Genomic DNA, 27,509 nt, shown 5'->3' on the forward strand with positions numbered 1-27,509 from the left:
AGGTGAGATTTAAAAAAAAAAAAATGGTGCAATTTCATCTCCATGCGTTGAATTTGGTCTGTTTGCCATGGTAGGCTCGTCTACATGTACGCATCATCAAACCATTGCTGGTCATTTGTCTTAAACTTGATGATCTTTCTGGGGATATATCTTATTAAAATACCCATCAGTATTGAATTCATTCAACTTCTTGTGATTAGGATCTAATATAACATCTGAAATCTGAAATTTAAGTGCCTGACATGCTTTAGTGATGCAATCCCAATTAGCTGGACAACCAGACTGTTTTTCCAATAGTGCAATTAGGAATATACTGACTGACAGATGTCCATATCAATGGCACATTGATCATAAGTGCCTATATATTCACAGACCTTGAATTTCACAAAAGCTGGAACACGGGCAGAAACAACCGACTTGGAAGGAGAACAAAGTGTAAGCGTCAACTCCCCAAGGCAGTTAGGGAAAGACTAATGCTTCACAAGATTGAATGCGTGATCTTTGACCAGCTTTCACCGCGTCCACGCAAGCGTTGCCAGATCTCACAGATTCCTTGCTTTACAATCTCTGATTGTTTTAACCAGTTACCATCTGGCACTTGGAAAATATCCTATTGTTAAGACCTCAGGTTTGTTAGCTATACACAGAACTCAAGAGCAAACTGGCCATGTTGATGTGAAGAACATTAATTTAGCCACTCACTGTGCTTTGAATTAGTCTCCACAAATAATGAATTAACCTTTTGAATCCTGTGACTAAGCTATACTCATCATTTCTAAGAGATAATCATATACAGAATCGTCAATATTTTGATTATGGTAAACAGCAAGAACTCACTGAAAATTTTTAAAGTCAAGAACTTCATGGCAACTACACTCCCAATTTTTCTGACAATAAATAGGTTATCTGGACTTCAAGTATACAGTCATACCTTGTGCATGTGGGATATTATGACAACAAATAAAGTCAGGTCCATCAAACCCCAGAATTAAAAACTTAACCTTTGACTTGTTACTACTTAAAAAGTCTCAGATACAAACAAAAAATTGTAGTTATGGGCAGAACCCTGGAGATCAAGATAATTTTACCTTACGCCCCAAATATCTGAGTAAAGTATTTTGCAATTTTTCTTACTGTAATGAGTAATAGGCCAAGGGTTCAGCTTAATGTCTTCCAAAAGAATTAAAATTAACAACATAAAATCAGATCCAAACATTACAAATTTTTAATCAATTTATATTTTTCTTAACTGACAAACCTGAGGTCTTAACATTAGGATAAATAACTTAGTGCCAGCTGGAAACCAATAAGGTTAAAAAATTGTGTATGCAAGGGATTATTGGCATCTGTGCTTGGTCACGAGTCATGTGGAGCCACCCACATACCCCTCTTTAACCTGTGACCCTGTTAGTTATTTTCTTACCATCTCTAAGAGAGGATGTTCCTTGCTTTCATCCTTTTAAAGCCCGTTTAGTTTGCCCCATTTGCTTGAGTCTGTTGCATGTGGAATTACTGGGCGATATTACGAACATGGAGCCTTCTCATGCTTCGATAGGATTTCCTGGATATCACAGGGAGCAGATAAACGCCCAGATATCTTCGCCTTTTTTTTATTTACCGTCGGAGCACACAGATCCACATCCACATAAGTGGATACATTGCTTTGTTAGTAGAACAGATATTCATATCTTCCTCAGAGGCAATGAACTATGACATTGTATAGAAACCCATAAGTATGACTATGATACTCATATATATCTTAGATTCTGAAATAATGGTCAGTTGTTCCTTAGAATACTGTTATTCAGAAAACTGATCAAAGGTGGCAAACTTCCTGTTGGTTAATAGTACTTACCTCCCACCAAAAGTAAGTTTATCCTAATGTTAAGAGCGAGGGTTTGTTTGGTATATGAACAAATGGCAAATTTTTAATCAATTTGTATTTTTCATAATTAACAAACCTGAGGTCTTAACATTAAAAGGCCCACCTGTAACCACCCATCTAACAACTAACCTGTGTTGGAAGAATAACTAACAGGGTCACGGGTTAAAGAGGGGTATGTGGGTGGCTCCACATGACTCGTGACCAAGCACAAATGCCAATAATCCCTTGCGTACACAATTTTTTTTAACTTTACCGGTTTCCAGCCGGTGCTAAGTTATTTATCCAAATGTTATGACCGAGGGTTTGTTTCATATATGAACAACTAATAAATAAACTCATTACAACAGTAACATTGTGAAAACTAATAGAACAATAAACAACAATAGTACTATCAACAACAACAGAATTTACATAATTTACAAGAATTCTGTTGAGAGTGTAGTGTCACCATACGTCATTGAAACAAAGTGCTTGAAGCAACTGGGCAACAAGGTGGGGCTGGCACACCTTGTAAGGCAAAAAAAAAATCAACCACAACAACTGGGAGAGGACAGTCAAGATGGATTTAGAAATAAAACACTCAAAAGGAAAAGATTACGTAACGACAAAGACACTTTCCTGATAATCCACTAAGCAACTTTTGCTTTCTCTTCAACATGTCCTACACACTTTTTAAAAAAACAGGACAGTGAATGAAAAATAGGATAAATGCACAATTATACCCTCAGGCAAGGGAACTCAAACCCAAGACCATGGAAAACAATGATACCATGGCTATGGCACAGACCAAGGTTGGAGAACCAGGCTTGTACTCAGAAACCTCTTCTTAGAAGGGTTGCCTAGCAAGGCTAAAAGTCTCTTCTACCATAACTTATGAAGGCAGGGACATTGCTAAGAAAAGCCACATTCACCTAATACCATGGCAATGTTTTATTGTAATTTATTTGAATCTTCTCAAAACAAAAAATTTGCAAAACCGCATTTTTATCAGCGACTTAATGGGAGGGTGTTACCTTTGTGGTAAAACTTTATTCTGGATTACTGCTACTGAGCTTAAAAACCAAAAGTTTTCTCTTATAATTTTCTCTTTCTCTTTTCTTAACACGTTTGGTTTTGTTTTCATTTTCAAGTCAAATAATGTAAATAACTGCATGTCTTTTAAATTAAAAGAAATAAGTTGAATTTACCAGAGAAAAGATACTTTTATACCTTTAGGACTAATATTTTTTTTTATTTCATAAAGAATGATAAATTCTTCTTGCACCAAAAGTTAAACAAATTTCTTTGCAATAATGCACATACATGTATTTTACTACATATTTATGTCAGGTATTGCATATATACAGAAAAATATAAATAAATAGGGAGAAATGCTTGCAGTTTTCTATTTTGGGCTGGGTTAAAAGCCCCTACTTGGCTAGGAGATAAAACTGAACCCCCAACCCCCCACCAGACATCATTCCAACATTACCCGCCAAAATACTTATGGATTATTTTCTTTAGTTTTCTACTGATCATTGCATTTGATAACTTTGGAATCTCAAGCCATTAGACATCATCTGAGTCTCTCAGAGTTAATTAAAAATATTTCTATAATGGAAGATAGAAGCCTATTCAGCGCCTTAGTAGATAATAATAATAATAGTAATAATAATAATAATAATAAAAAAATCATTGATTGCAATAAAAACAAAACCACCTCTAAGATGCATTCACACTTTAAAGTCTACCATGAACAAATACTCTTACACAAAATGAAAGGAAAAAGATGTTTAGCTAAGTCTGTAAGTTACCTTAATATGCAAAGTTAACACAAACCTACCTTGCTAAATAAACTACGCTTCGCCATTCATTTTTCATTTTCTTATATTGAGATGACCTTGAATGGACATGCAGTTTGCTGTACGACACAAATGGATCATAAGTCATGGTTAAGCTTGCAATACTGGCAGCAGTTCGACAGTTGCCAGAAGTTCGCACTGAACCTGCATTTGTACGCATCCCATGATACCTCTTCAAATGCAACTTATTGAATGGTTCTGAACGAGCACAACCTGTGGGATTCACAGCCAATGGAAGCTCAAATAGTGGATTGCGACCATATTTAAAATTGTAATCTGCCAAGGTGTCAATGCCTGGTAATGACTCCAAGATTCTCACAATGGCAGGCTCATTAAGGCCAAATAGATCTTCTCCACTAATATATTGTGGGAAAAGTCTAACAACATCTGCTTTCTGGCGCATTTCAGCGATAGGTTCCAAGACTTTATTCCAAACTCCCTTTGGAGAACAGCTTATAAATGTGTGATCCTCAAACCCTTCTTCCCTGACAAGAATACGAAATTCTGGTTGACCATCCTTTTCGTGGATGGAGCATTCATAAGCACACCTCTTGTGAAGTCTCCTCATGCTCCAATAAAAACGTACCTGAGGTAAAAAGGATAAAATTAACAAAGCATGTGCCTTCCCTACTCATTTACAACCTTTGAACTTTAAACCCATCTTCTTAAAACTGATTTCTTGTGGTGACAGACTAATTCTTCAATAATTATAAAATTTCTCAGCAATTACAATGTACATTTACTACTAAACCATGAGACAGTCAAGAAACTTTCCCCAAAAAACAATTAACTAAATTCAGGCATATTTACAGTAGAGTAATACTGCATATTCAACACTAGTTGGCTGCAAACTCCTAATAAAATTCTGAATGTTTAAAACAGTACAAACTTCACAATAGTATAATACTGAAGAGCTCTGACAAACCCCTAAACTGGCTACTCCATAGACATATTTAGAAAAATGATATTGTTAGAATACAATAAAGTTTTGTACATACTTACCCGGCAGATATATACTTAGCTTATGTCTCTGACGTCCGACAGAAATTCGAATTTCGCGGCACACGCTGCAGGTAGGTCAGGTGATCTACCCCCCTGCAGCTGGGTGGCAGGAATAGGAACCATTCCCATTCTAGAACCAGATTTTCTCTTCCACCTGTCTCCTGAGGGGAGGCTGGGTGGGCCATTCATCGTATATATCTGCCGGGTACGTATGTACAAAACTTTATTGTATTCTAACAATATCATTTTTGTACATGCAACTTCCCCGGCAGATATATACTTAGCTGATTGACACCCTTGGTGGTGGGTAAGAGACAACTATTTACTGAATAGACAGGTAAACAACATACGTTGTAGGTAATAAATAAATAAAACCTTGGTTCCTACTTGTTCAGGCGGAAGATTCCATGGCTAATGCCTAGGAATCTGCTTCGCCTCAAGAGCCTCAGCGAGGATGTGACCTATGGCTAAGAGTTCTTGTGGGTCTGTCGATGGGGTCTTATCCATTTACTCGACAGAGCCTCTTACATGACAATATGCCTATGCCTAGTGGCATAATTAAGGAGCACAACCCCGATCCCGATCACCTGATCCTAACACGAGGGTTAGTGCTTAAGTTGAAAAGAGTTATCCCCAAACTCCTTTCAAACAACCCAAAGAAAAAACACGACGTTAAATAAAATTTAACTCACTAGTTAAGGATCAGTATCGGCTCCCTATCCCAGCAATGTATCCGCAGACACGTATCAACCAAGAGAGAAGGATCTCTCGTAGGTTATCTTGACATCCTTCGGATATGGGAAGTCAACACAGAGTTGCATCTCCCGTATGTGACAGCTAATATGTCCTTATGACATATTGTTAAGGAAAGAACAAGAATTCGGAAAAGCTCGCACTTCATGCGCTTTTAATTCTCAGCTGTTTGAAGGAATCATCAATGCACTTGTCAAGTGCTTAGGAGATCACATTGTCTCAAAGAAGGCCAGGGCATTCTTTGATATAGATCTCTTCTGGGTGAAGCCTGGAGCCTGGCTAGCGCTTCGTGCCTGGCAGGCGCCTAGCACCTGTCTAGCGCCTCGCGCCTGGCTGGAGCCTTGCGCCTGAATGGCGCCTAGAGCCTGGCTGGAGCCTCGCGCCTGGATAGCGCCTCGCGCCTGGCTGGAGCCTTGTGCCTGGCTGGAGCCTCATGCCTGGCTGGCGCCTGATTGGCTCCTCCCTCCTGGCTAGCGCCTTGCACCTGGCTGGAGCCTTGCGTCTGGCTGGCGCCTTGCGTCTGGCTGGCGCCTTGCGTCTGGCTATAGAAGCCGACCTAATTAGACAGATAGGCTGGCGGCTTTGCGCCTGGAGCCTGGCAGAAGACTTCATGATTACTGTCTATGAGTCTGCATGCCTCAAGAGTTTCAGCGAGGTAGGGACCTATGACTGACAAACCCTTCTGGATCATGTCAATGGGGGCTAGCCCGCTTACACGACAGAGCCTTCTCGGATCGTGCCAATGGGGGCTGACCCACTTACATGGCAGAGCCTTACCTGTATCATATCAATGGGGACTAGCCCTCTTACATGACAGAGCTTTAGGTTTCTCTTTACTGGAAGGAGCCTTGCGCCTGGATGGATCCTCAATCCTGACTGGAGCCTAGCCTTGAAGGAGCCTGGCACCTGGATGGCGCTGCTGGCTTCTAGAGCCTGCTGGCTCCTAGAGCCTGGCTGGCGCCTCGCGCCTGGCTTGGCTCCTCCACACTTGCTGGAGCTTCGAGCTTGGAAGAGTCTCTAGGCTGTCTGGCGATGTCCACATCGGACACTCTTATATCTGTCCGATTTGTTCGCCTCTGGCGCATTTGCGCCAGGTAATGCGCCAGGTTGGAGGCCCGCTCCTTCTCAGTATCCGACCATGACAGAGTTCCTTGGAACTGTCCGCCTCTGGCGTTTTTCGCCTGTATTGGCATTTGGCGCCTGGCTGGCGCTACATTGTCCGAGAGTCCTGAACAACCACATAGTCTATAAGGAGACTGGAGAAGGGTGGAAGAAATTCTTCCCCTTTGAGCTTTTGGCCCCTGGCAAGGAGAGGTGATTGTAGTCAGCTACATCCAAGTAGACGACAGGATATCTAACAATACGAGAGAGAAGAGTCTTCCTCCGAGAGGATCCTTCGTGAATACTTCCTTTGCTAACGAGATCTCTTCTTACATGTTGATGAGTTTCCTCGTTGCAGAATCTTCCCTATCCTTGCCCGAAGGAAGGGAAGGAGTCTGGAAGTCGAAGGAGACTCAGAGCTGAAATTGGGCGGAACCCTGATTTCTAGCTCTTATTGTATCCTTCTGAATACCTTCTGGGAAGCATTTCGAGCCCTCATCGCACCCTGAAGACTCTGTAGGCAAACGTTTAAACCATCTCTTCTTCTGTAGATGAAAATGTAAGTACCCTGCCTGGGCAACGAAACTTCTATCTGAAAGCGTTGCGTCAGGAATAGAGGGTTTTAGTTCTTTTGCCAGACATACTATGCTGGCAAGAACCCATTGCCGAGTCTCCATTGAATCTGATGCGAGATGCCAATGCACAAAAAATTCACTTGTCTTCTTGGTCGTTTAGGGCTAAGAGAAACAAAGAATTCCTTCATAAACTTTCTCAAAGAAGTTTGATGAGGAGCAGTTCCATTTTGTCGGAACACGGAATCTGTGGGCCACAAAAAGATCCCATTCGAAGTACATGATATCCTACTCTTGTCGTATTGCGGTATCGTATAAGATCCCAAAGATCTTAATCCTCTGTTATCTCTAAACCCTCCCTTGTAGAGACAGAGTATAGCCTTTTACTGCGTTCTTTGATAGCAGATATATACCTAGGTGATTCTTCCCTCTGAAAGTGAAGAAAGAACCTCGCTATGTGGTTCACAGAGGTATCGGAAGAGGACAGTTTCCTCATTCCATCTAGCACGATCTGCAGCAATTCTATGTCTTAGCCATGAGTATTGTCATTTACCTTGAAAAATCCTCTCATTCATGTCCACTTCTGGTCAGTCTGCACGCGGACAGATTCAGAGTGGAGAGGTTTTTCAGGTCTATTTATAATAGATTCTGATAGAATATCCAGATACTCTTGGAAAAGCCTTACGAAACATGCTGTGAGAAGAACGTGACTTCTGTCAATCCAACCTCTCTAAGGCCAAAATGAGGCATTCATCCTCTCTTCCTTTGACGCCCATTTATCTTAATATCTGTTAAGAATTTATAACTAGGGGAAAAAAGACTAAAGTTTATTCCCCTTCTTTAAATTAAAGATGTCGTATATTGCTACCTCTCTTGGTTCGAGGAAAAGGAAGCAGTCTATAGGAAGCCTGTTCGTCTTCTACCTTGCGAAGAGATCTATGAAGAAGACTTTCCGCAGGTTCTCAAAACTCTTTTCAATAAATGTTAGACATACATCTCTTACTCCTCAATGGAATGGCCGAGAATCGAACCCGCGACCACCGAGGTGAGAAGCAAACACCAAACCAACCACTACTGGACTCTTAGGTTAATAACTCGCTAAAACGAGAAAATATCTTGGATGGTGCTTCTGGCGCATTGCGCCAGGCTGGCGCTTCTGACGCTTTGCGCCAGGCTGGCGCTTCCTTCTAGTTCTTTTAAGGTTATGTGCCAGAACATCTGTGCCTTTATGGTACCCGACATCCTTCACGTGTTAATTCCGTTCTTAGTAGGAAAAAACTTTTATATACGTAGTATAGTCCATTCAGGGAAACAACTTCTGCCACTAAGAGAATGTTTCCCATCCGACTCACCCATCTTCTCTTGAGCGATATCCGATTCTAAAAAGGTTGTGTGCGTTTCTCGAAAGGATGAGAGAATTATATTATATCGTGCTCTGCCGTATTAGAATCCTTTATAATACTGTCACATTGTGGTAAACAGCATTAATCTAGGAAACCTTTGTAAGGATACTAGGAATTCTGTAGTTAACCTCGGTATGTGCATAAGACTTGACCATACCGTAGTCTTAGAGTGAATTCTCTTCTACTACATTCATCTTCTCACTAAGCATGTACTCTAATAAGCCATGCTTTCGTAAGCATGAGAGCATCATATAATATAGAGTTCCGCTGCGTTAGAATCCTTTAATAATGTTACCTACGGTAAACAGCATTGAAATGTTGTAATATCTTTCTTATTGAAAGCTTCTTAGCAAAAGGCAGACAATATTTTATTTATGTTTGCTTAACTATCCCCTCAATCCGAGGCTAAAACCGCGATTGTAGGGGAGAGACACAGTTAGTTATTCCATCCCGCAGGAGAGAGACATGAAACCAACCACTCATGACCGACACCTACATGTTACTGCGTTGGTCTCTAAGGCGCGATAGCAGTCTCCGTTAGCCGTCTGGCCTTACTCTTCCAGAGTTGCCAGCTACTCCATTAAATAAAGGAATCTTATAAAATTATTATCGAACTTCAGGAAGTTCTTATTAATGCATATTTAAGCGAAACAAGACTTCGATAAACCTAGAAGCTAAGTAGGTGTTGTCTTAACAATCCCTTTAAGCGTAGTCCTTCCTAGGAAATTCCTAGAAGGATACTGGTAATTGAGTTGCTCAGCATAGAAGTAACTACGGTATGTGCTTATGATTTGCCGTATCGTATTCTCATACAGCAGATACTCTACTACCTTCTTTCCCTGCCGAGGCAGATAGAGAAAGGAAAAATTTTTACTGTCTTCGTTCTTTTCGTTAATAGAACGATAGAAAGAATATACAGGCGGTCCCCGGGTTACGACGGGGGTTCCGTTCTTAAGACGCGTCGTAACCCGAAAATCGTCGTAAGCCGGAACGACGTTCTTGAAAACATGTCCACAGGGAAAATTTCACTACTAATTTGCAATTTTTTTTTCTTAGGGCCGTATCTCTAAAATTATCACTAATTTACTTTTTTCATGTGCAACACTGTGTATTCACAAATTACTGTATATTTTCATTAAAATACAAGAGAGAGAGAGAGAGAGAAAATAAACTCCTTACAGGTTTCCAATAGATTGAAATGAGTTCTTTATAGGCAACTTTTTCCCCCTCCCATAAATACATATATTTCTCCAGAGAAGAGAGAAAGAGAGGACTGTGCAATTATGTTTGTCTGTCTATCAATTCTTTTGCTGAGAGCGAGAGAGATAAAAGGAAGAAATAGAAACACTAAATGTATGACAAGTATCTTGTGGAGAGAGAGAGAGAGAGAGAGAGAGAGAGAGAGAGAGAGAGAGAGAGAGAGAGAGAGTTGTCCTCACAGTATTTAAAAGAAAGAAATGGAATGATTATTGTATTTAAAATACTCAGATATGAATTTTGTACTTACAGTTAATAAGTATTATTATTGGAAAATATTAATGATAAACTTATTACATACATGTCCATGAAAATGATCTCATCTCAGTAAGAGAGAGAGAGAGAGAGAGAGAGAATTACATAAAACCATTAAATTCGTTGCCCATTGTATGGCATTAAGCTCAGAGTGTCACTCGAGTTGAGTTAGGGAAATTGATACAGAAAAAGACAAAGGGAAGAATTTTCTTTTGAAATTAGTTATCGTATTATTACTACTTTCTAAACTTATTATTATTATTATTATTATTATTATTATTATTATTATTATTATTATTATATTAGTTATTTGAAAAAATAATACATGCATCTACCATAAAAATTCTCTCATCTCATTAAGAAAGAGGAATTATCCTTACAAGTGAAATGGAAAGGTCATTTTCATCTCTTTAAAATACGACCATTATGAATTTTGTAATTAAAGTTTATTATTATTATTATTATTATTATTATTATTATTATTATTATTATATTAAATAACTGAAATTATCAATAAACATTTTACATACTAGTACCATAAAAATTCTTTCATCTCGGTAAAAGAAAGAGAGAGAGAGAGTGTTTATCTCTCTCTGTTCTCTCAAAAAATACTTATAACGCTTCCAGCGAAAGAGAGGGATTGAGTTACCACAATGACACATTATTATCTTGTGTGGCAAAAGAGAGAGAGAGAGAGAGACGAGAGAGAAAGAGAGAGAGAGAGAGAGAGGAGTTTTAACCTTTAAATTATTAAAAGTGACATGGATAGATTAGTACGTATTGTATTTCTTTAAAATACTATCACATATGAATTTTGTAATTACAGTTATTATTATTATTATTATTATTATTATTATTATTATTATTTGAAAGTATTAAAAACAAATAGTACAAGTACATAAAAAATCTCGAGTCTCAGTAAATGAGAGAGAGAGAGAGAGAGAGAGAGAGAGAGAGAGAGAGAGAGAGAGAGAGGGGAAAAATTTCAGGACCACGTCATTGCAACACTGCAGCTCTTCCCCCAACTCTTCCCCCAACTCTTCCCCCTCGGGCTGTCACAGAACTTGATATATCTGACAGTTTTAGTACCTGCATCTGAGGAAAAGGTTACAGAGAAGACTGGGATTTCTTTCATTCTTCCATAATTTTTTAAATATAAACTAAAATCTTACTAATTCACTATGGTATTTTCTTTAATGAATTGATATTATTGCTGTATAAATTAATATTAATATTTGAAAATAGTAAATCATTTATTTATCATACAAAAAAACATACATCTTTGTAGTAGAGAGAGAGAGAGAGAGAGAGAGAGAGAGAGAGAGAGAGAGAGAGAATTATTATTTTTATGGAGATACCGAGTTACTGACAGCTATAATGAAACATTGTAATGTAATATTAAAACAGAAGAATAATTCTAAAAAATACATATGTATTTGTTGGCTTCATGATCGCAGTCTGATTAATTTTATATTTTATGAAATGTATTTAGTCATGAAAATAAACATCAAAATACACTAATTAGTGATTATTTTCATCAGAAAACACAGAGAGAGAGAGAGAAACTGTGCTAAACTATAAAGGATTCTTATCATAGTATGTGTTTTTTAAAAGCGTCGTAAACTCGGAGCGTCGGAAGCGTCAGCGTCGTAACCTCGGAACAAGCGTCGTAACCCAGGGCGGATTTTTCAATGAATATTTAAGAAAAAGCGTCGTAACCTCGGAACGTCGTAAGCCGGACCCGTCGTAACCCGGGGACCGCCTGTATATATCTCCTTAAGGAAGGAAGTTAATCCAGGAACTCTTTAAATCTTCGTGATTTCCTCATAAATCGCGGAAGAGAGAGAATTCCTGTTCATCTGTAGGGTTTACGGAAGGAAGTAGATATTTCCTATCCGCCATCATACCCAAACGTCGATGAGATTCTTATAAGAAAAACTCCCAAAGCTCTTGCCTCTCCATAACGAGGGAAGAGCATGAATGAAGGAGAGAGTCCGCATTGAGAGGAACTGCCAAACACAGGAGTCTTCTGAATAATGAAAAAATGGCTTCTTTTAGTATCAGAATCCTTCTGACAAAAGCGACGGCCGCCTGTGCGACATCTTGCACCTTTGCCAGGGGAAAGTTGCTCAAGTTAAAACTCAAAGAGGAGCCTCTCGACTGACCTCTCTCTCATAAGAAGATTTGGAATATTCTGGCGCCTGGCTCCTTGCGCCTAGCGCCTGGATAGTTCCGCGCGCCGGATAGTTCCGCGCGCCTGGAATGTTCCGCATGCTAGAAAGGAGACTCGCTCCTGGAACGTTCCGCTTGCGTGGAAGGTCCCATGCGCCCCTGATAGTTGCCGAGCGCCTACTAGACCCCTTTTAGAAAGAGCCTCTTGCCCGGAAACGTTCAATGGAAGGATCGTTCTGATTGCCACTGTACTATAATGCTCCTTGCTCTAGCCATCTGTTTTTCTGGCGCAATTTGCGCCAGGCTGGCGCTTCGTCTCTTTGAAGGCGCCTTGCGCCAAGAAAAATTTTCTAGAACGTGGCTCGCGCTCAGTTGCTAGAACGCGGACTCGCGCTAGTCTGTTTTTCTGGAACGTGGCTCGCTGCTGGCTGTTGAACATGGCTCACGCTAGCTTGCTGGAACGCGGCTTCCTAGCTGGCTCTTGCTCAGTGTTCTCTTAGTTCTTTTTCAGAGAACGCGCTAGATCATCCAAACTCCAAACATATACATTCTTCGTCTTTTCGGATGTAAGATGAAGAGACGCACTTTTTTAAGGATGCCTTTTCAATGGCTATCCTTGGCAGTCTGGGACGCTCTACAGAACCTGCCGAGGGGACGCCTGACCGGTGGGGATTCTCTGAAACCTCCTTACGGCTTTCGACATTCCTTCTCCCCTGGGCTTGGGAGCTTGAAAGAGGTCTAGGCCTGAGAGCGAGACAGAGCCGATCAGACGCACCCTCCACTGCAATGGGGAACACTAGTAATCACTTCTTACCTTTTAATAGCTCGCATTTTGAGCCACAATCCTTGTCTTCAAATTGCAATTATGAATTTGAAGTTTCTGCGAAGTAAGAAGGTGATGAGGATGCAACACTACTAGTACTGTTAATGCTCTAATTGCTCGTTAGTACGAGTATCCAAAAAACTTTTAAAAGAAACGTATCTAGTTACATGCTTTACTGACTCCCTAAAGTAGGAAGTCAGTATATTTCCTCAATCAATTCTAACACTTATTACACGTATTAATGAATAAATATTAATATTTCCCTTTCTTGCAAACTATGTGAGTGTCTACCGAAAATTTCGGTAGTTACACGTCATATATTCTTCAAAATTTTCGAAGCCAAATTCATTAAAAAGTTAATAAAAGCGTATGCCGAACCAAAGACCCAGTACTTCCCTGCCAGCCCAGAAGATCGATGGCGATGAAAAACGAAAATCAAGTCAGGAGGTAGCAACAACATATGTTGACACTACCGCGACAGAGAAAATCTGGTTCCAGAACGGGAATGGTTCCTATTCCTGCCACCCAGCGGCAGGGGGGTAGATCACCTGACCTACCTGCAGCGTGTGCCGCGAAATTCGAATTTCTGTCGGACGTCAGAGACATAAGCTAAGTATATATCTGCCGGGGAAGTTGCATGTACAAAAACTACGAGTACCTGAATATATCATACATACAATGAAATACTCATACAGTCAGAACACACAGACATTAAAAAAACTAACTTACTACTTGATAACCAACAGGATAGATGCAATATGGTGTGTGGAATGCTTGAAGTTGGTTTGGTAGAAGTTGGCCAATAGATAGAAGAGTCAGCGATCCAATTCTTAGAATATAACTTGAGTCAGCATTATGCATAACTGAGGCCACTTGCCGGTTGTCTTCACGATCAATAAACACTCTTCTAAACACAGCAAGTGTTGAAAGTTCATTGTCTTTTTCACCTTTGTTTATGTGCTCTTGACAAAATACTGTTTTATTTTTATAAAATGTACATCCTTCCTTCACAGCACAATTCAAGTGATAAGTTTTACTACATCTTACCTTAAAACACTTCACTGACGATCCAGGTTGCTCACAATGTTCACAATATTGATTAAGAATTTTTTTCATTGAGGAATCAACATTCATAAGTGCACCATTCATAGTTTCGTATACTTCTTCAAGCCAAAGAGCACAATTAAGGTGAACCCACTTATCAACATCATAGTTAAGTAACCGGGAAGGACCATCTGCAACATAATCTCCATATAACTTACACAAAGTACACTGACGAGAATCGTCACGAAGTCTGGGCTTTCTGTAAGTGATACACATGCGAAACAACAGATCAGTCATTTCCTTAGGAGTGGGTTTCTCATAGTTCTCTGGCAAAATTAAAGCATTTGGAGTCCAATATTTATATTTGTGGCCACGGAAACGTTTACCATCTGCTTGTCTTGGGAACTGCTCTTGATCATCCTCCAATTTATGTTTATTAGGTCGACTATGCAAAGAATCTTCTAACTGTGGAACTTTGAGAACTTCATCTAGCCCTTCTTCCTTTGGCCAGTCAGGTATACCAGCATCACACAATTTACTTATGCTATCTTTAGTAATATCACCATGGGAATCCCTAGCTTTGTTAAATCTCATTCCTCCTTCTGGTTTGATTTTCTCTTCAACCACTACACGATGTGAAACTGCAAACTGGATGTAACAATGTTGAGAACAAAATGTCACTTCTTCAATACTTCCATAATCTTCCTTACATAAGAATGGAAGATCAGCTACCTTTTTAGACAAAATATCCCTCTCTATAATAACATCGCAATGTCTACAGAAACGAGCTTGACCATTCAAAATACTCTGAATGTCTACAATTTGTTCTTTGCCATCTTTATGATGTTTATGATGATACAATCTAGGCAAGTTGGGAGCTTCAAACTGATCTGTCATTTGATAAGAAGTGGGAGGTGGTATGTTTAAAAGATTTGCTAATGATCTTAAAACTCCTGATACGTCATCTCCAGCTTGGGATGACAAAGTTAGAGTTACAGTAACATTGCCTTTATCTTTTAGTGGTAAAGCCGGAGACTGTCCTATTCGACTCTTCATAGTAATGCTAGCTAGACTACCAATATTTTCTTTGTCCAACTCTGGAATGTCTTTGCTATCCTTCCCTTCTGAAGGGAAGAAAGGTAGCTGTCCAGGTCGTATGGGAACAGGAATAAGAAGGGGTATTGCTGGAGAGAGAGAACGATCCCTGTGATCATCATGATCGTCATCCATATCAACCAATCTGAGACCTTTAAATGGAATAGGAGATTCTGGTAAAATGCATTCTGGTGAAGAGGAACTCAATACAGTATCTGGAGAATCACTATCTCTCGTTGGAGTAGGAGCTGCTGTTGGACGACCTGTAGTAGTGGTTGTGACAGCTTCTGGCTCCTGATACTCATCTAATGGTAGGCCTATCTTTGGAGGAGTGAATTCATGAATATAAAATCCTCTCTGTGTGGGACCAGTTTTAGCTGGGGTGACAATTGGTAATTTATCACCGAATGGCTGTGTATTATAATAATCTGTTATGTTTTTCACAGTTGCATGTCCCTCCGTTCCTTCTAGGACACCTTGTCTATGATTATAATCTCTTCTTCCCAACTTGATGAGGTCACCACTTCCAAATATTGGACACAAATTAAAATTTCTTGGTACTTCAGGTTCCATTATTGTAAGAGGGGGCATATTTCTTAATTGTTGCATGACACCATCAATATAGGTGTCATAATCCTCCTCTACACGAGAGCCCTGTCTGGCACGTTTGGCAGGTTGAACTTTAGTGTCCTTGCTTTGACTTTTCCTTCTTGCTTGCTGAGCTCGTTTTTTGGCCTTTTTAAGTTCTTCTGGATCCAAGGAATCAGATCCTTCATTTGGTGTGGTCATCTCTGGAGTATGTTCTCCTGTACTAGCTCCTGTTCCAACTACAGTTTCAGGAATCATTACCCGCATCTCAGTTTTTAGAGCTGGATTGTTATTAATACGATCAGCCACACTCGCAGGTGTAGGCACAGAATTTGTAGCTGAGGGAGGAACAGGTCTTGAGGCCTGAATAACTTGTGGTCCTGGAGGATGGGAACTAGGTATCTGATGTTGCTGAGCTGGATGGGTAGCCCTAAGGCCAGGATGAACAACAACATGTGTACTGGTATGATGAGCAACTGGATGATTGGAATGAGTTACATTAACTGCTGGATGAGCAGGTTGCCCCTGGGAAGGATGATGGGCTGAGGGATTGATAACTGGATGACTTGGATGATGTGCTGTAACTTGTCTTACACTTATGAGCTGACTAGATTGGTGTGAAACCGTGTTGTGAGGACTTGCAAGGTCATGTTGGCTGGTATATGGAATACCAGACCGTGCAATACCTGAATGAGAAGGAAGTTGTTGCTGTTGACTTAATACAACGGTATGACCTCCAGGTACCGGCTGACCAGGATGAAGACCAGATGAGACAACCACTGACCGATGCATTATCTGAGGTGCTGGACCCAACTGTTGTGGTGTGGCTGGTGTTATGACACTAGGTTGCTGTTGTTGCTGACCATCATTACCTTGTTGTATCCCCTGTTGTATCACTGTTGCAGTTGTTGTATTTAGAACAGCAGTCTGAGGTCCTCCTTGCAAAGTTGTAACCACAGACCGTGGTACCATGATTGGGGTGGGGTTAGGCAACTGTGTAGCTACTTGGGATAAATGAGAAGAAGGCATAGGTAGAGTACCTTGTGCAGATCTAAACACAAGAAACTGCCCTTGCCCTTGTGGAGGTGGTTGCATTGGACTAGCACATCCAGTATTTTCTAAGAGTTGTTTAAGTAAAGCATTAGATGACTCCTTACTTAGCCCTTCTTGATTTTCTGATTTTAAGGGTCCACTTACCACTGCTGTGTTATGTGTTGTGATGTTTGCATTGCTCATACCTGGAATTTGTGTAGATAGTTGCGTCTGAGATGTTACTGGTGGTAAATTATGTGCGAATAATGTTTGAGGAGTGGTTGAACCACAAGTTGTTAGCTGAGGAGTGCCACATGATCTAGGGCGATCATCATCTAGCTCTTTCTTTAACATACCTGGGGGAGTTGGCAAAGAATTATGAGGGCTGGGCGTTGGTGATCCCATCATAGGAGACTGGCCTTTTACTTGAGGTGAATGAGGAGATGGATGATTTGACAGAGGAGACTGTGCTGGAGATACACGTGGAATTGGACTTGCTGAATGTCCAGCAGGAGATTTAGCAGCAGGAGGGGGCATCATAGCAGGACGATTAACAGGAGGGGAAGGGGTTCGCACTGGTCCTCCATGTATCATCATCATTCGAACACTCCCCTGGACAGCAACTTGACTTCCCACTCCAGGACGGACCATCACACTACCTCCCCTAACCAGTGTTTGCTGAACCATCATTGGCTGCGCCACCATGCGCACTGTTTGTGGAATTCCACCTTGTAAAGAAGATCCACTTGTTGTCTGGATAACAGCCTGCTGTCCAACAGTCTGCAAGACATCACTTGACTGTACTCCCAAGGGCTGTGAAACTGGTTGTTGAATAACTTGATGCTGACTAACAAGTTGATGAGTATTTTCCTGAGTAAGTCCGTGAGGTGACACTGGAGCTCTCATTAGCTGAGTTCTAAAATGCCGTGCCACTGGAGGAATATGGCCTATTGATGGTAAGGTTCGCACAGGTTGGGTGGCTGTTATAACTGGTGCTCCTGATATTTGCAATCCACTTTGCTGCTGAAGGCCAATTTGTTGAACTGGAACACTCACTAAGGGGCGTCCTAGAGCAGGTGTTGTGTGGGTAGTTGCAGAAGAAACCATGGTCATGGGTAAACTAGTGTTTGCATAATTAGTTAAACCACTAATATGGTCATTAATACTGACCATGGTGCTATAAGTTGATACATCACTGACTGACTGGCTAACTGGTAATATGTTAGCATCTGTATGCTGGCTTACAACAGAGCTGGTTGAAGTAACAGACATTACAGAAGGTGGAATGAGAGAGCTACTAATTGTACCATCATGGGTGGTTCCAACTGAAAAACTCACTGCTCCTGAACTAGAATATGGCACATTTCCATGTCCAGTAACAGATGATGGATAATTTACAGTTGAAACAGCAGACCTTATCCCTGGAGCAACAGTAACTCCATGAGTTGGATACAGCATGCTACCTTGAGAGATGGCTCCTCCTCCAGGAATACCAATTACTGCTTGGTGCCGACTTGAGGGTGGTATTTCTGATTTTAGAGGCTCAGGAACTAATACTTTATTTGCATTAGCAGACAGCTGTGGTGTCATTGATGTTGATGTTGAGCCTGCAGATGCATAAGCTGATTGACTGACTCTTGGTCCCCCTCCAAGCATAGGCATTCTGACAACAGGTCCTTTGACACTTTCACTTAAAACATGTGCTAATCCCTCTTGACCCTCATCACCTTCAGTATCACTTTTCACTGGAGATGCCGACGCACTTGGTGTTCTATTTGCCAGTGAAAATGCTGTCGTACTGGTGACAGAACTTGCTACTGTAGTTACTACATTAGCAACTGTGTTGTTACTAACTGGTTGCAAACCATTGTTTTCTATCTCACCAAGAGGTGCACCTCCCTTTAAACCTAGCTTGAAGTGACCCCATCGACTTCTAACCAGTGATCCTCCTCGCAGACCTAATTTAAAAAAACCAAATCTTCCAAAATGAGGAGGAAGAGGCACAGGATTATTAGGATTGTTGGCATTGCCTCCTCCTCCCCCTGTCCTCAATCCTAAAGTTCCAGCCGCTGAAGGAGTAGGTGTAGATGATGGTACTGGAGATGGTACAGCATCACTTGTTGGAGTAGGTATTGAAGGATGAGGGCTATTAACTTGGCTGCCACTACTACTAGCACCACCTACATCACTATGTGGTGTATGTGGAGCTGCCCCAATCTCTGCGCCACTTCGTGGTGTGAGGGGGGTACTGGGATTTTCTACACTGTGTGGGCGCATTTGAGGGCTAGCAAGAGGTGCTGGACTTCTTAATCCACTATGAACAGGACTTGGTTTCATAGGCATTCCACCAGACATGGGACTTGGAACAGGACCTGCTGAACTGGGACTTGCAAGAGGCACAGGGCTCTTCAATCCACTGTGAACAGGGCTCGGTTTCATAGCCATACCACTTCCCAAAGGACTTGGCACAGGACCACTTGGACTTGGTATTGGGCCTACAGATCCTGGACTAGGGACTGGTCCTGAGCCAGAGGGCCTCCTCAAGGGCATTACCCCTTGAGAATATTGATGTCTCATCATCATTGGAGGGCCTTGTCCTTGTGGTATCATAACACCAGGTTGAGAATATGCAGGTCTGACATTCATCATATGTGGAGATATAGGACCAGGTGATACTGTTTGTGTACCAGGACTATGTACAGGCATTCTCACCCTCATCTGAGAACCAATCATGTGATGAGGTATACCCTGTGGAGTTCCCGGATAGCAGGCACGAGGACCCTGATCAGGGTATCCCCCACCAGGTGAAGGCATTCTTGTTTGAGGACTAAAAGGAGATTCCCCTGGAGATTGGTGGGGGCCTGGGACTACTATCCCATGCGGAGAATGTTGTGGTACAACTGCAGCCGGAGATGCTACAGGGGTGTGTGCTGGAGAAGGCACCATGGGACTAAGGCCCATGCCTGGTTGTGAAGAAGGTGAGGGGGACATCAGAGGACTTTGTGGTGTTGAATGCATAGGGGAAGAACCAGTAGGGCCCAAAGGTGATGCACCACTCATCATTGCTCCTTGAGATCCACTAATAACACCACCCTGACCACTGAGCATGTGGGGTTGACGAGGCCTCTTCTTTGTGTTGTACTCCTGCATAATCATAGCATGCTGACGGGCTGACTTTCGGCACTGCTCTAACTGACGCTGTATTGTACTAGCTTCTCGCTGAATTCTAGAGAGTTCAGCAGCATCAGTTTCATTCAATTCCTGGCCATTTTTCTTCAGAGTTCGCTGCCGGCTATTCAAGCTCTTTCGTTGCTTTCTAAGCTTTGTAATTTCAGCTTCATAATATCTCTGTTGACTTCCAATACAGTTATGTTGCTGAGTTAACCACTGTTCATACTGTATCTGTTGTTGTCTTTCTGCTTCTGTATGTGGATTATCTGGTGGTAAAGGTGGTGGAGGAATAGTCCTTATGGAAGTGGGGGAAGGTGACACTGTTGCTCTAGACGTCACAGCTTGCAACAATGCTGTAAAGAAAAGCATACGCACATTAGAGGTACATAGCATGGTAACATCACACAGCTGTATAGTAAACATGCCAATATCTACTTCTCAAAATTCAGAACTAATTCAGAACTTATCATATAAACATAATTCAAGGTAAACCTGCAAAATAACAGTAAAAAGCCAATGTCACAAATAAAAAAAAAGCCTGTTTGACAAGAGAATGTCTATGGTGAATATGATAATTCAGTTATCACCTTCTTAATCTGTTAAACTTATATGATATCAAAACTTATAAAAATTAACTTCTGTTATGCACATCATTTCTTATCTGCTTGTACAAGTATTTCCTATATTATAAACCTTTATTAATATAAACTTCTCCTTTATTGAAACCCAGAAGGATCTCGAGGGGGAAATAAAGTCTGTGATGCATTAAGGAGATTCCACATTTAATTCTCTTAACTGTTGATCAATTTTAAACATAAAGAATACATAACTATTTCTGAAATTTGAGTAAAAATTCATTAAAATATTTTCTTTATCCAGCACCAATTACAATTAACCCTTAAACGCCGAATGGACGTATTAAACGTCGAGTCAAAATCTCCCCCGATTTCCGAATGGACATACCATACGTCGGCTAAAAATTTTTTTTAAAAATTCACGGAAAAATACTTATAGGCCTACCATCCAAAAACTTTTGAATCACGCGCCTTGGGGGATGCTGGGAGTTCACGGATCAAGGCGTTGTTTTGTTTACAATCGTTACGCAGGCGCGCAAGCGCGAATTTCTTTCTTATCGCACTAAAAAGTATCAGTGACACATCTCAAAAATTATTTCGTCACTTTGACATAATTTTTGCACCGTTTTAAATTATCCGTTACATGAAGTATTATATATGAAAATGTGGGCAATTTCATTTAGAATACAAAAAAAAAATACTCATGATTGTAACTTTTATCAGTTTTGAAATATTTCCATATAAATAACGATAAGTGCCAAAATTTCAACCTTCGGTCAACTTTGACTCTACCGAAACGGTCGAAAAACGCAATTGTAAGCTAAAACGCTTATATTGTAGTAATATTCAACTATTTACCTTAATTTTGCAACAAATTGGAAGTCTCTAGCACAATATTTCGATTTATGGTGAATTTATGAAAAAAACTTTTTCCTTACGTCCGCGCGGTAACTCTTCCGATAAAAATCATACATGCGATTGTGGTAATGTTTGCACCATTTTAAAATTAGCCGTTACATAAAGTTTTATATATGGAAATGTGCGCAATTTCATGCACAATACAACTAAAAACAACCCATGGTTGTAGCTTTTATCAGTTTTGAAATATTTTCATATAAAAAATGATGTGACAAATTTTCAACCTTCGGTCAATTTTGACTACCGAAATGGTCGAAAAACGCAATTGTAAGCTAAAACTCTTATATTTTAGTAATATTCAATCATTTACCTTCACTTTGTAACAAATTGGAAGTCTCTAGCACAATATTTCGATTTATGGTGAATTTATGAAAAAAATAACATTTTCCTTACGTCCGCGCTGTAACTCTTCCGAAAAAATCATACGTGCGATTGTGGTAATGTTTGCACCATTTTAAATTAGCCGTTACATAAAGTTTTATATATGAAAATGTGCGCAATTTCATGTAGAATACAAAAAAAATAATGAAGCTTTTCTCATTTTTGAAATATTTGCATATAAATCACGATAAATAGAAAAAAACCACGTTCGGTCAACTTTGACTCTACCGAAATGGTTGAAAAACGCAATTGTAAGCTAAAACTCTTATATTTTAGTAATATTCAATCATTTACCTTCATTTTGCAACAAATTGGAAGTCTCTAGCACAATATTTCGATTTATGGTGAATTTATGAAAAAACTTTCCTTCCCTCCGCGCGCGGATTCTCCGCCATAAATCTCCGAATTGCATACATTGAATTCTCGGAAAATTTGCTCCGTTTCATATTAGGCATTTCATAGAGTTTTATATATGAAAATGTGCGCAATTTCATGTAAAATAAAAGGAAAAATATTTGAAGGTTGTAGCTTTTCTCATTTTCGAAATATTTGCATATAAATCACGATAAATAAAAAAAAACCACGTTCAGTCAACTTTGACTCTACCGAAATGGTCGAAAAACGCAATTGTAAGCTAAAACTCTTACAGTATCGTAATATTCAATCATTTGTATTCATTTTGAAACAAACTGGAAGTCTCTAGAACAATATTTAGATTTAAGGTGAATTTTTGAAAAAAACATTTTTTTATGTCCGAGCGTTACAAATTCGTACATAATTTTGTGATAATATTTTTCCGGTGTTGCTTTTATTGTTTTACAATGTATTATATATCAAAATGATTGCAATTTAGTGTACAATACAACGAAAAAAAAAAAGAAACTCGTTACCTTTTACCGTTTTTTGCACAGCGTGATTTTAATACAATTATGTATGAATTTTTTTTTTCGCTACCATATATCGCATTATTTACATATGATAATGATATTATTTTTCATTTCTGATGATTGCATACTAAACTTCAGGCAATGACAAAAAAAGGAGCCAAAAATGAACTCTTAATCTTCAAAACTAAGCGCTGTGATTTTTTAAAAAAATTATTTTTCCGCTTCCGCGCTCACTCAAAACCGGCTCCGGCATTCGGGGGAGTTTTTTATTTTTACCGCTTCGGCGTTTAAGGGTTAACAAACCTTATAACTCATGGATTCAGGAAGCTTTATCACTATAAAAATAACCTACAAAGCCCATTTCGTAGTCTACTACAGCATATAAAACATTCCCTAACTGGTACTGAGCGATTTCATGGCTACCCAGCACATTATTTAATAGCATTCATTGAACACTATGGAATGGATTTTTCAGCTTTTTTAAAAATACTTATATGTTCAAAGAAACTGTACTAGTATTACCAGCGTTTCAATTTTTCATCATACTAATCTAAAATTATATCTGCATCATACAACATTTCCCATTTCAATTTGGATGTTATATCAATGGTAAACAAGCTGGATAACCAAATATTGAAGTACGTACATAGAGTTGGAAACAGAAGAAATCCACTTCTGTTTGTTTGACATATGCAGTCGAGACTTTGGCAATAACTGTCTTGAATTGGGTGACATAAAACAGACAACTAAATAGAAGTTCTATGGTGACATTACACAGGCAACCAAATATAAGTTCTATTGTGGCATTAAACAGACAACTAAATAGAGGTTCTACGCTGACATCAAAGAGACGACCAAACAAAAGCTTATCTTTGAGAAAAGTTTAGCAGTTTGTTCTCATGTAAATGAAAATTTTGTGATTGTCTAAAAATCAAAATATACCACATTTTAAAAGTAATTTGTAATGTTCCTATTACTGGGATAAAATCCTAAACTTTCACTAAGGGAGTACTAAGTGCAAGGTGCATTGTAGCAGTCACTGACTTAACAAGAAAAACAAGACTATCGGGTAGTCCTGAGTCACTCATGACTTGAGTTAGCTTATTTCTCCCATTTTGTGAATATAAAAAAAAGAGAGAGAAACTGATACTGCACTAAGGAACACCCTACTGTACTTATATAAAGCCTTAACATTTATATTTTTCACGTTTAATGACAAGATATTACTGTACTGTAACTTGTAAGAAAATAATTATGCACAACAAAACACAATGTGAGAAAGAAAGTGATTGACTGATTTATGATCACTCAACAAAAGGAGAGAGAGAGAGAGAGAGAGAGAGAGAGAGAGAGAGAGAGAGAGAGAGAGAGAGAGAGAGAGAGAGAGAGAGAGAGAGAGAGAGAAATAAACTTTCACACACTATCCTACGTCATTTTGTTTATAACTTTAAATTGGCTGATACAAATATGTCAACAGTTCAATAACGTATGGCAGAAGATGTGTGGGTGAGCCAACAGTTTGAGGTTTTTTCTTTTTAATAGCTAGTAAACATAGGATCATAAACATATCTTTCTCTAATTGGCTATACCTGGAAAGTATCAAAGTACTTGGTAACAAAGAACATTTTCCCCTTTTTTTTACATGGGAAGGAAGTGGAAGTGGTCTAGTACAAACCTTTCACATATTTTTAAAAGTCTATTCATTGTAAGCACTAACAGCAGTGCACCACAAGTGACAGAGGAAAAATGGTATTTTCAAAATAAATTTAAGTTTTATATACCAAGTAATTACATAGCTATACTTTTCCACTTGCACGACAGCTTAAATTTGAAAATTATGGTAGCACTTCTATTGCTTTAGTGTAGGTGACTACTCTGCCAGAGAAAATAACTTCTTTTATGCTTTATGTCCAAGAGAGGGGGAGGAGGTTCCAAAATCAGTTAGATATCAAGATGAATTTGAAATATAAAATCTGTTACCATTGGTAAAATGTTTGCTGTTTCCTTACCTGGTAAGACAGCTACTGCAAGTGATTACTGCCTTTCTGGTCGGTGCTCATCTTGACTTAAAGTGACTTACTGGAATAGCCGTGAGTAGTCTCTTACTTGCAAGTGGGAGCTTTGGAGTTAAGAAGTATTCCGATTCCCCACAGAGTATAAGAGTAGCTGCTCTTGCCCTGGGTGCAGTAACCCCCACCCCAAAAAATAAATACAAAAATAAAATAAATAAATAAAAAAGACCAGACAATGCATGCAGTGTCTGTTACAGTGTTGGTGGTCACCTACACTGTAATATAATTAAAACCATAACCACACCATTAAAAGGCTTGTGGGCACTTCTGGTATATAGTAATCGGCCCTCAGCTTGACCTCCACAAAAAACTTGATCCTCTAATTTCAAGGCGAAGAGGTTAAGGATAGGAAGGAATGCTTCCTACGCTTCTTCCCCCAATACCATGCCAGCTACCAACAACGTGTCCAAGGTACTGCAATTTTTAAAAATTGTCTATATTTCTTTCAAATCATGAGTCACAAAAATGGAATTACACTTCCAGTAAGTTGACTGAAGGATTGCTGAAAGGGTCATAATATGCCTGAATGGATATGAGGTGGCAACCGTCCTAATCTCGTGTGCCCTCACCTTAAAGATAGCCAGAATGTCTTCCTGGATCCGTAAATACGCCTCTGAATTAAGGTTTCTCAGAATAAATGACAAATCATATTTTGATAATGGTCGAGAGGAATTCTTGACAACACCAAAGATTGCTGGAAGGACCCCTGATTCTCTTGGTTCTACCCATGTAATAACCGAGGGCCCTAACCAGGCAAAGGACCCTTTTCTCCTCTTCAGGACCGAGGATATCCATAAGATTTTTAATGGTAAACGAGTGTGGTCAAGGGTTGGATAGTATCTCAATTTTGGCCAGCTTACCTGGCATAAAATATAGACTGCGTCTCCTTGTGCAAAGCCAATTCGCATGTCTGTGGCCTGTAGTTCACTCACCTATGGGGAAGAGTTTTCTTGTCAATTTTTTAAAGGACATGGAATGGGGAGGCTCAAAAGTGGGGCCCACTAACTACTTTAGAACTACCTCCATGTTCCAAGATATGGAGTCGGCTCTTGCTTGCTTGGAAGTCTCAAAGGACTTAATGAGGTCACTAAGATCTTGGTTAGAAGCCAAATCTAGACCCCTATGCTTGAATACAGACCCCAACATTACTCTATAGCCTTTGATGGTGGATGAAGAGAGCCCCATGGAGGTCCTTGAGAATAGGAGGAAGTTTGCTATCTGAGGTATATAATTTTTAGCAGACAAGATGTTATGACCGCTACACCATCAACAGAAGACAGCCCACTTGGATTGGCAGACTTGGCAAGAATTTTCAGAAGGCCTGGGAACCATTCCTTGAGTGGCTAACATTATGATGGGACCGAAATTTGTTGAGGGCCTCCCTTACCAGGGATTCTTTGGGGCGCTTAGACAATTGAGCCAAATGGTCCTGTGCAGACTTTTTCTGCAAGTCAGTAGCTATTTCCCTAACCGCCGATTGGGGGGAAAAAGGTACTGCTTATCCAAAGTAGAATACAGTAAGGCAGACTTCTGAACTGACATCACTCTTTAATGGTGAAAGAGCACCATAATTCCTTTTTCTTGGGCACTCCAAGGGAGAAAAGAGCTACTAGCTCTGAAGAGCCATCTCTTATGGCTTTATCAGCACACAACAGTACACCCAGTCAGTCCGCAGAATGATCCATTGCCAAATCATTACAGTCCTCGATCTTCCTGGCAAGAGCCCAGACCATCCAATCGAGGAAACTGAAGACTTTGAAGATCTTAAATATATGCTTTACCAGGTGGTCTAACTCCGAGGGAGCAAACACAGCTTTTGCTGACAAAGAAGGCAGAAAAACATGCCAAGTCAATGAGGCCTGAGAAATCTCCCTGGGATGAGGTAGTGCCTACCAGGGATGGAACTTCTTTCTTCAGTAGCACAGGACAAGTACCTCCTAGCTGTCAATCTAGACGGTGGCAAGGCAAAAGTGGCCTTCCCTTGCTCCCTTTTCATTGCAAGCCAATCTTCGACCTCGTTAAGAGCTTTCCTCGCAGAGGAAGAAAGGACCATCTTGGGAAGATGAGAGCTGAAATCCACTTGGTTCATCATTAGGAAAGTAGAGGCTGGCAAAACTGGAGCAGCTGGCTGAAAATGTGATGGAAAGGTCAATAAAACATAACTCAGAAGAGAATGTACGCAGGAGCCAATTCCTGAACTACCTCCTCCTCCTTAGCAAGAGAGATCAGTGATGTGGATAAGTCCTTGGAAGGTTTAACCTCAGCAGGAGCCTAGAGTATAATCCTGAAATGTCTGCCAACAGTTGTTTAATGTGAGATAAAGACGAGTCTCCCACTGCAGGTGAACCAGAGTTGGATGGGTGCTCGGCTGACACCGAACTCTTGGCAACCGGTGCTGAGTGCACAGGCAGTCAGCGGGCACTCGTGTGAGCACCTAGACGATGATGAGTAGATGGTACAATGTTGATGATATTAGGAAGACTTAAGGATGGGGGACAAGGCTAGAACAGGGGAAGAAGGAATGACTTGATCATCTACACTCTGATTAGGAGTCGGTTCTAGAGTATGAGCCCTAATCTTGGCTCTTGAGGCCACCTTTCTTTTCCTATCTCTGACTTTTCTAAATGCAATTTTAATACCTTCCACTAGTACTTTAAACACACTTGTCCTCTGCAGTTATAC

At 40.1% G+C, this 27,509-nt stretch overlaps 1 protein-coding gene across 8 annotated transcripts in view; it reads right to left on the reverse strand.

The window, feature by feature from the left end:
* The window catches only part of LOC135206953 (histone-lysine N-methyltransferase 2C-like), a 307,132-nt gene that overhangs the window by 18,785 nt on the left and 260,838 nt on the right, over positions 1–27,509 (reverse strand). For all 8 annotated transcript variants that reach the window (XM_064238492.1, XM_064238498.1, XM_064238497.1 and 5 more), the window contains 2 exons: positions 13,794–20,347; positions 3,708–4,312 (listed from right to left, as the gene is read on the reverse strand). In XM_064238492.1, coding sequence (XP_064094562.1) covers positions 3,708–4,312; positions 13,794–20,347 — 7,159 coding nt within the window. The remainder of the gene's footprint in view (positions 1–3,707; positions 4,313–13,793; positions 20,348–27,509) is intronic.

This window comes from Macrobrachium nipponense, chromosome 31 (genome assembly GCF_015104395.2).
Source record: "Macrobrachium nipponense isolate FS-2020 chromosome 31, ASM1510439v2, whole genome shotgun sequence".
NCBI classification, from domain to species: domain Eukaryota; kingdom Metazoa; phylum Arthropoda; class Malacostraca; order Decapoda; family Palaemonidae; genus Macrobrachium; species Macrobrachium nipponense.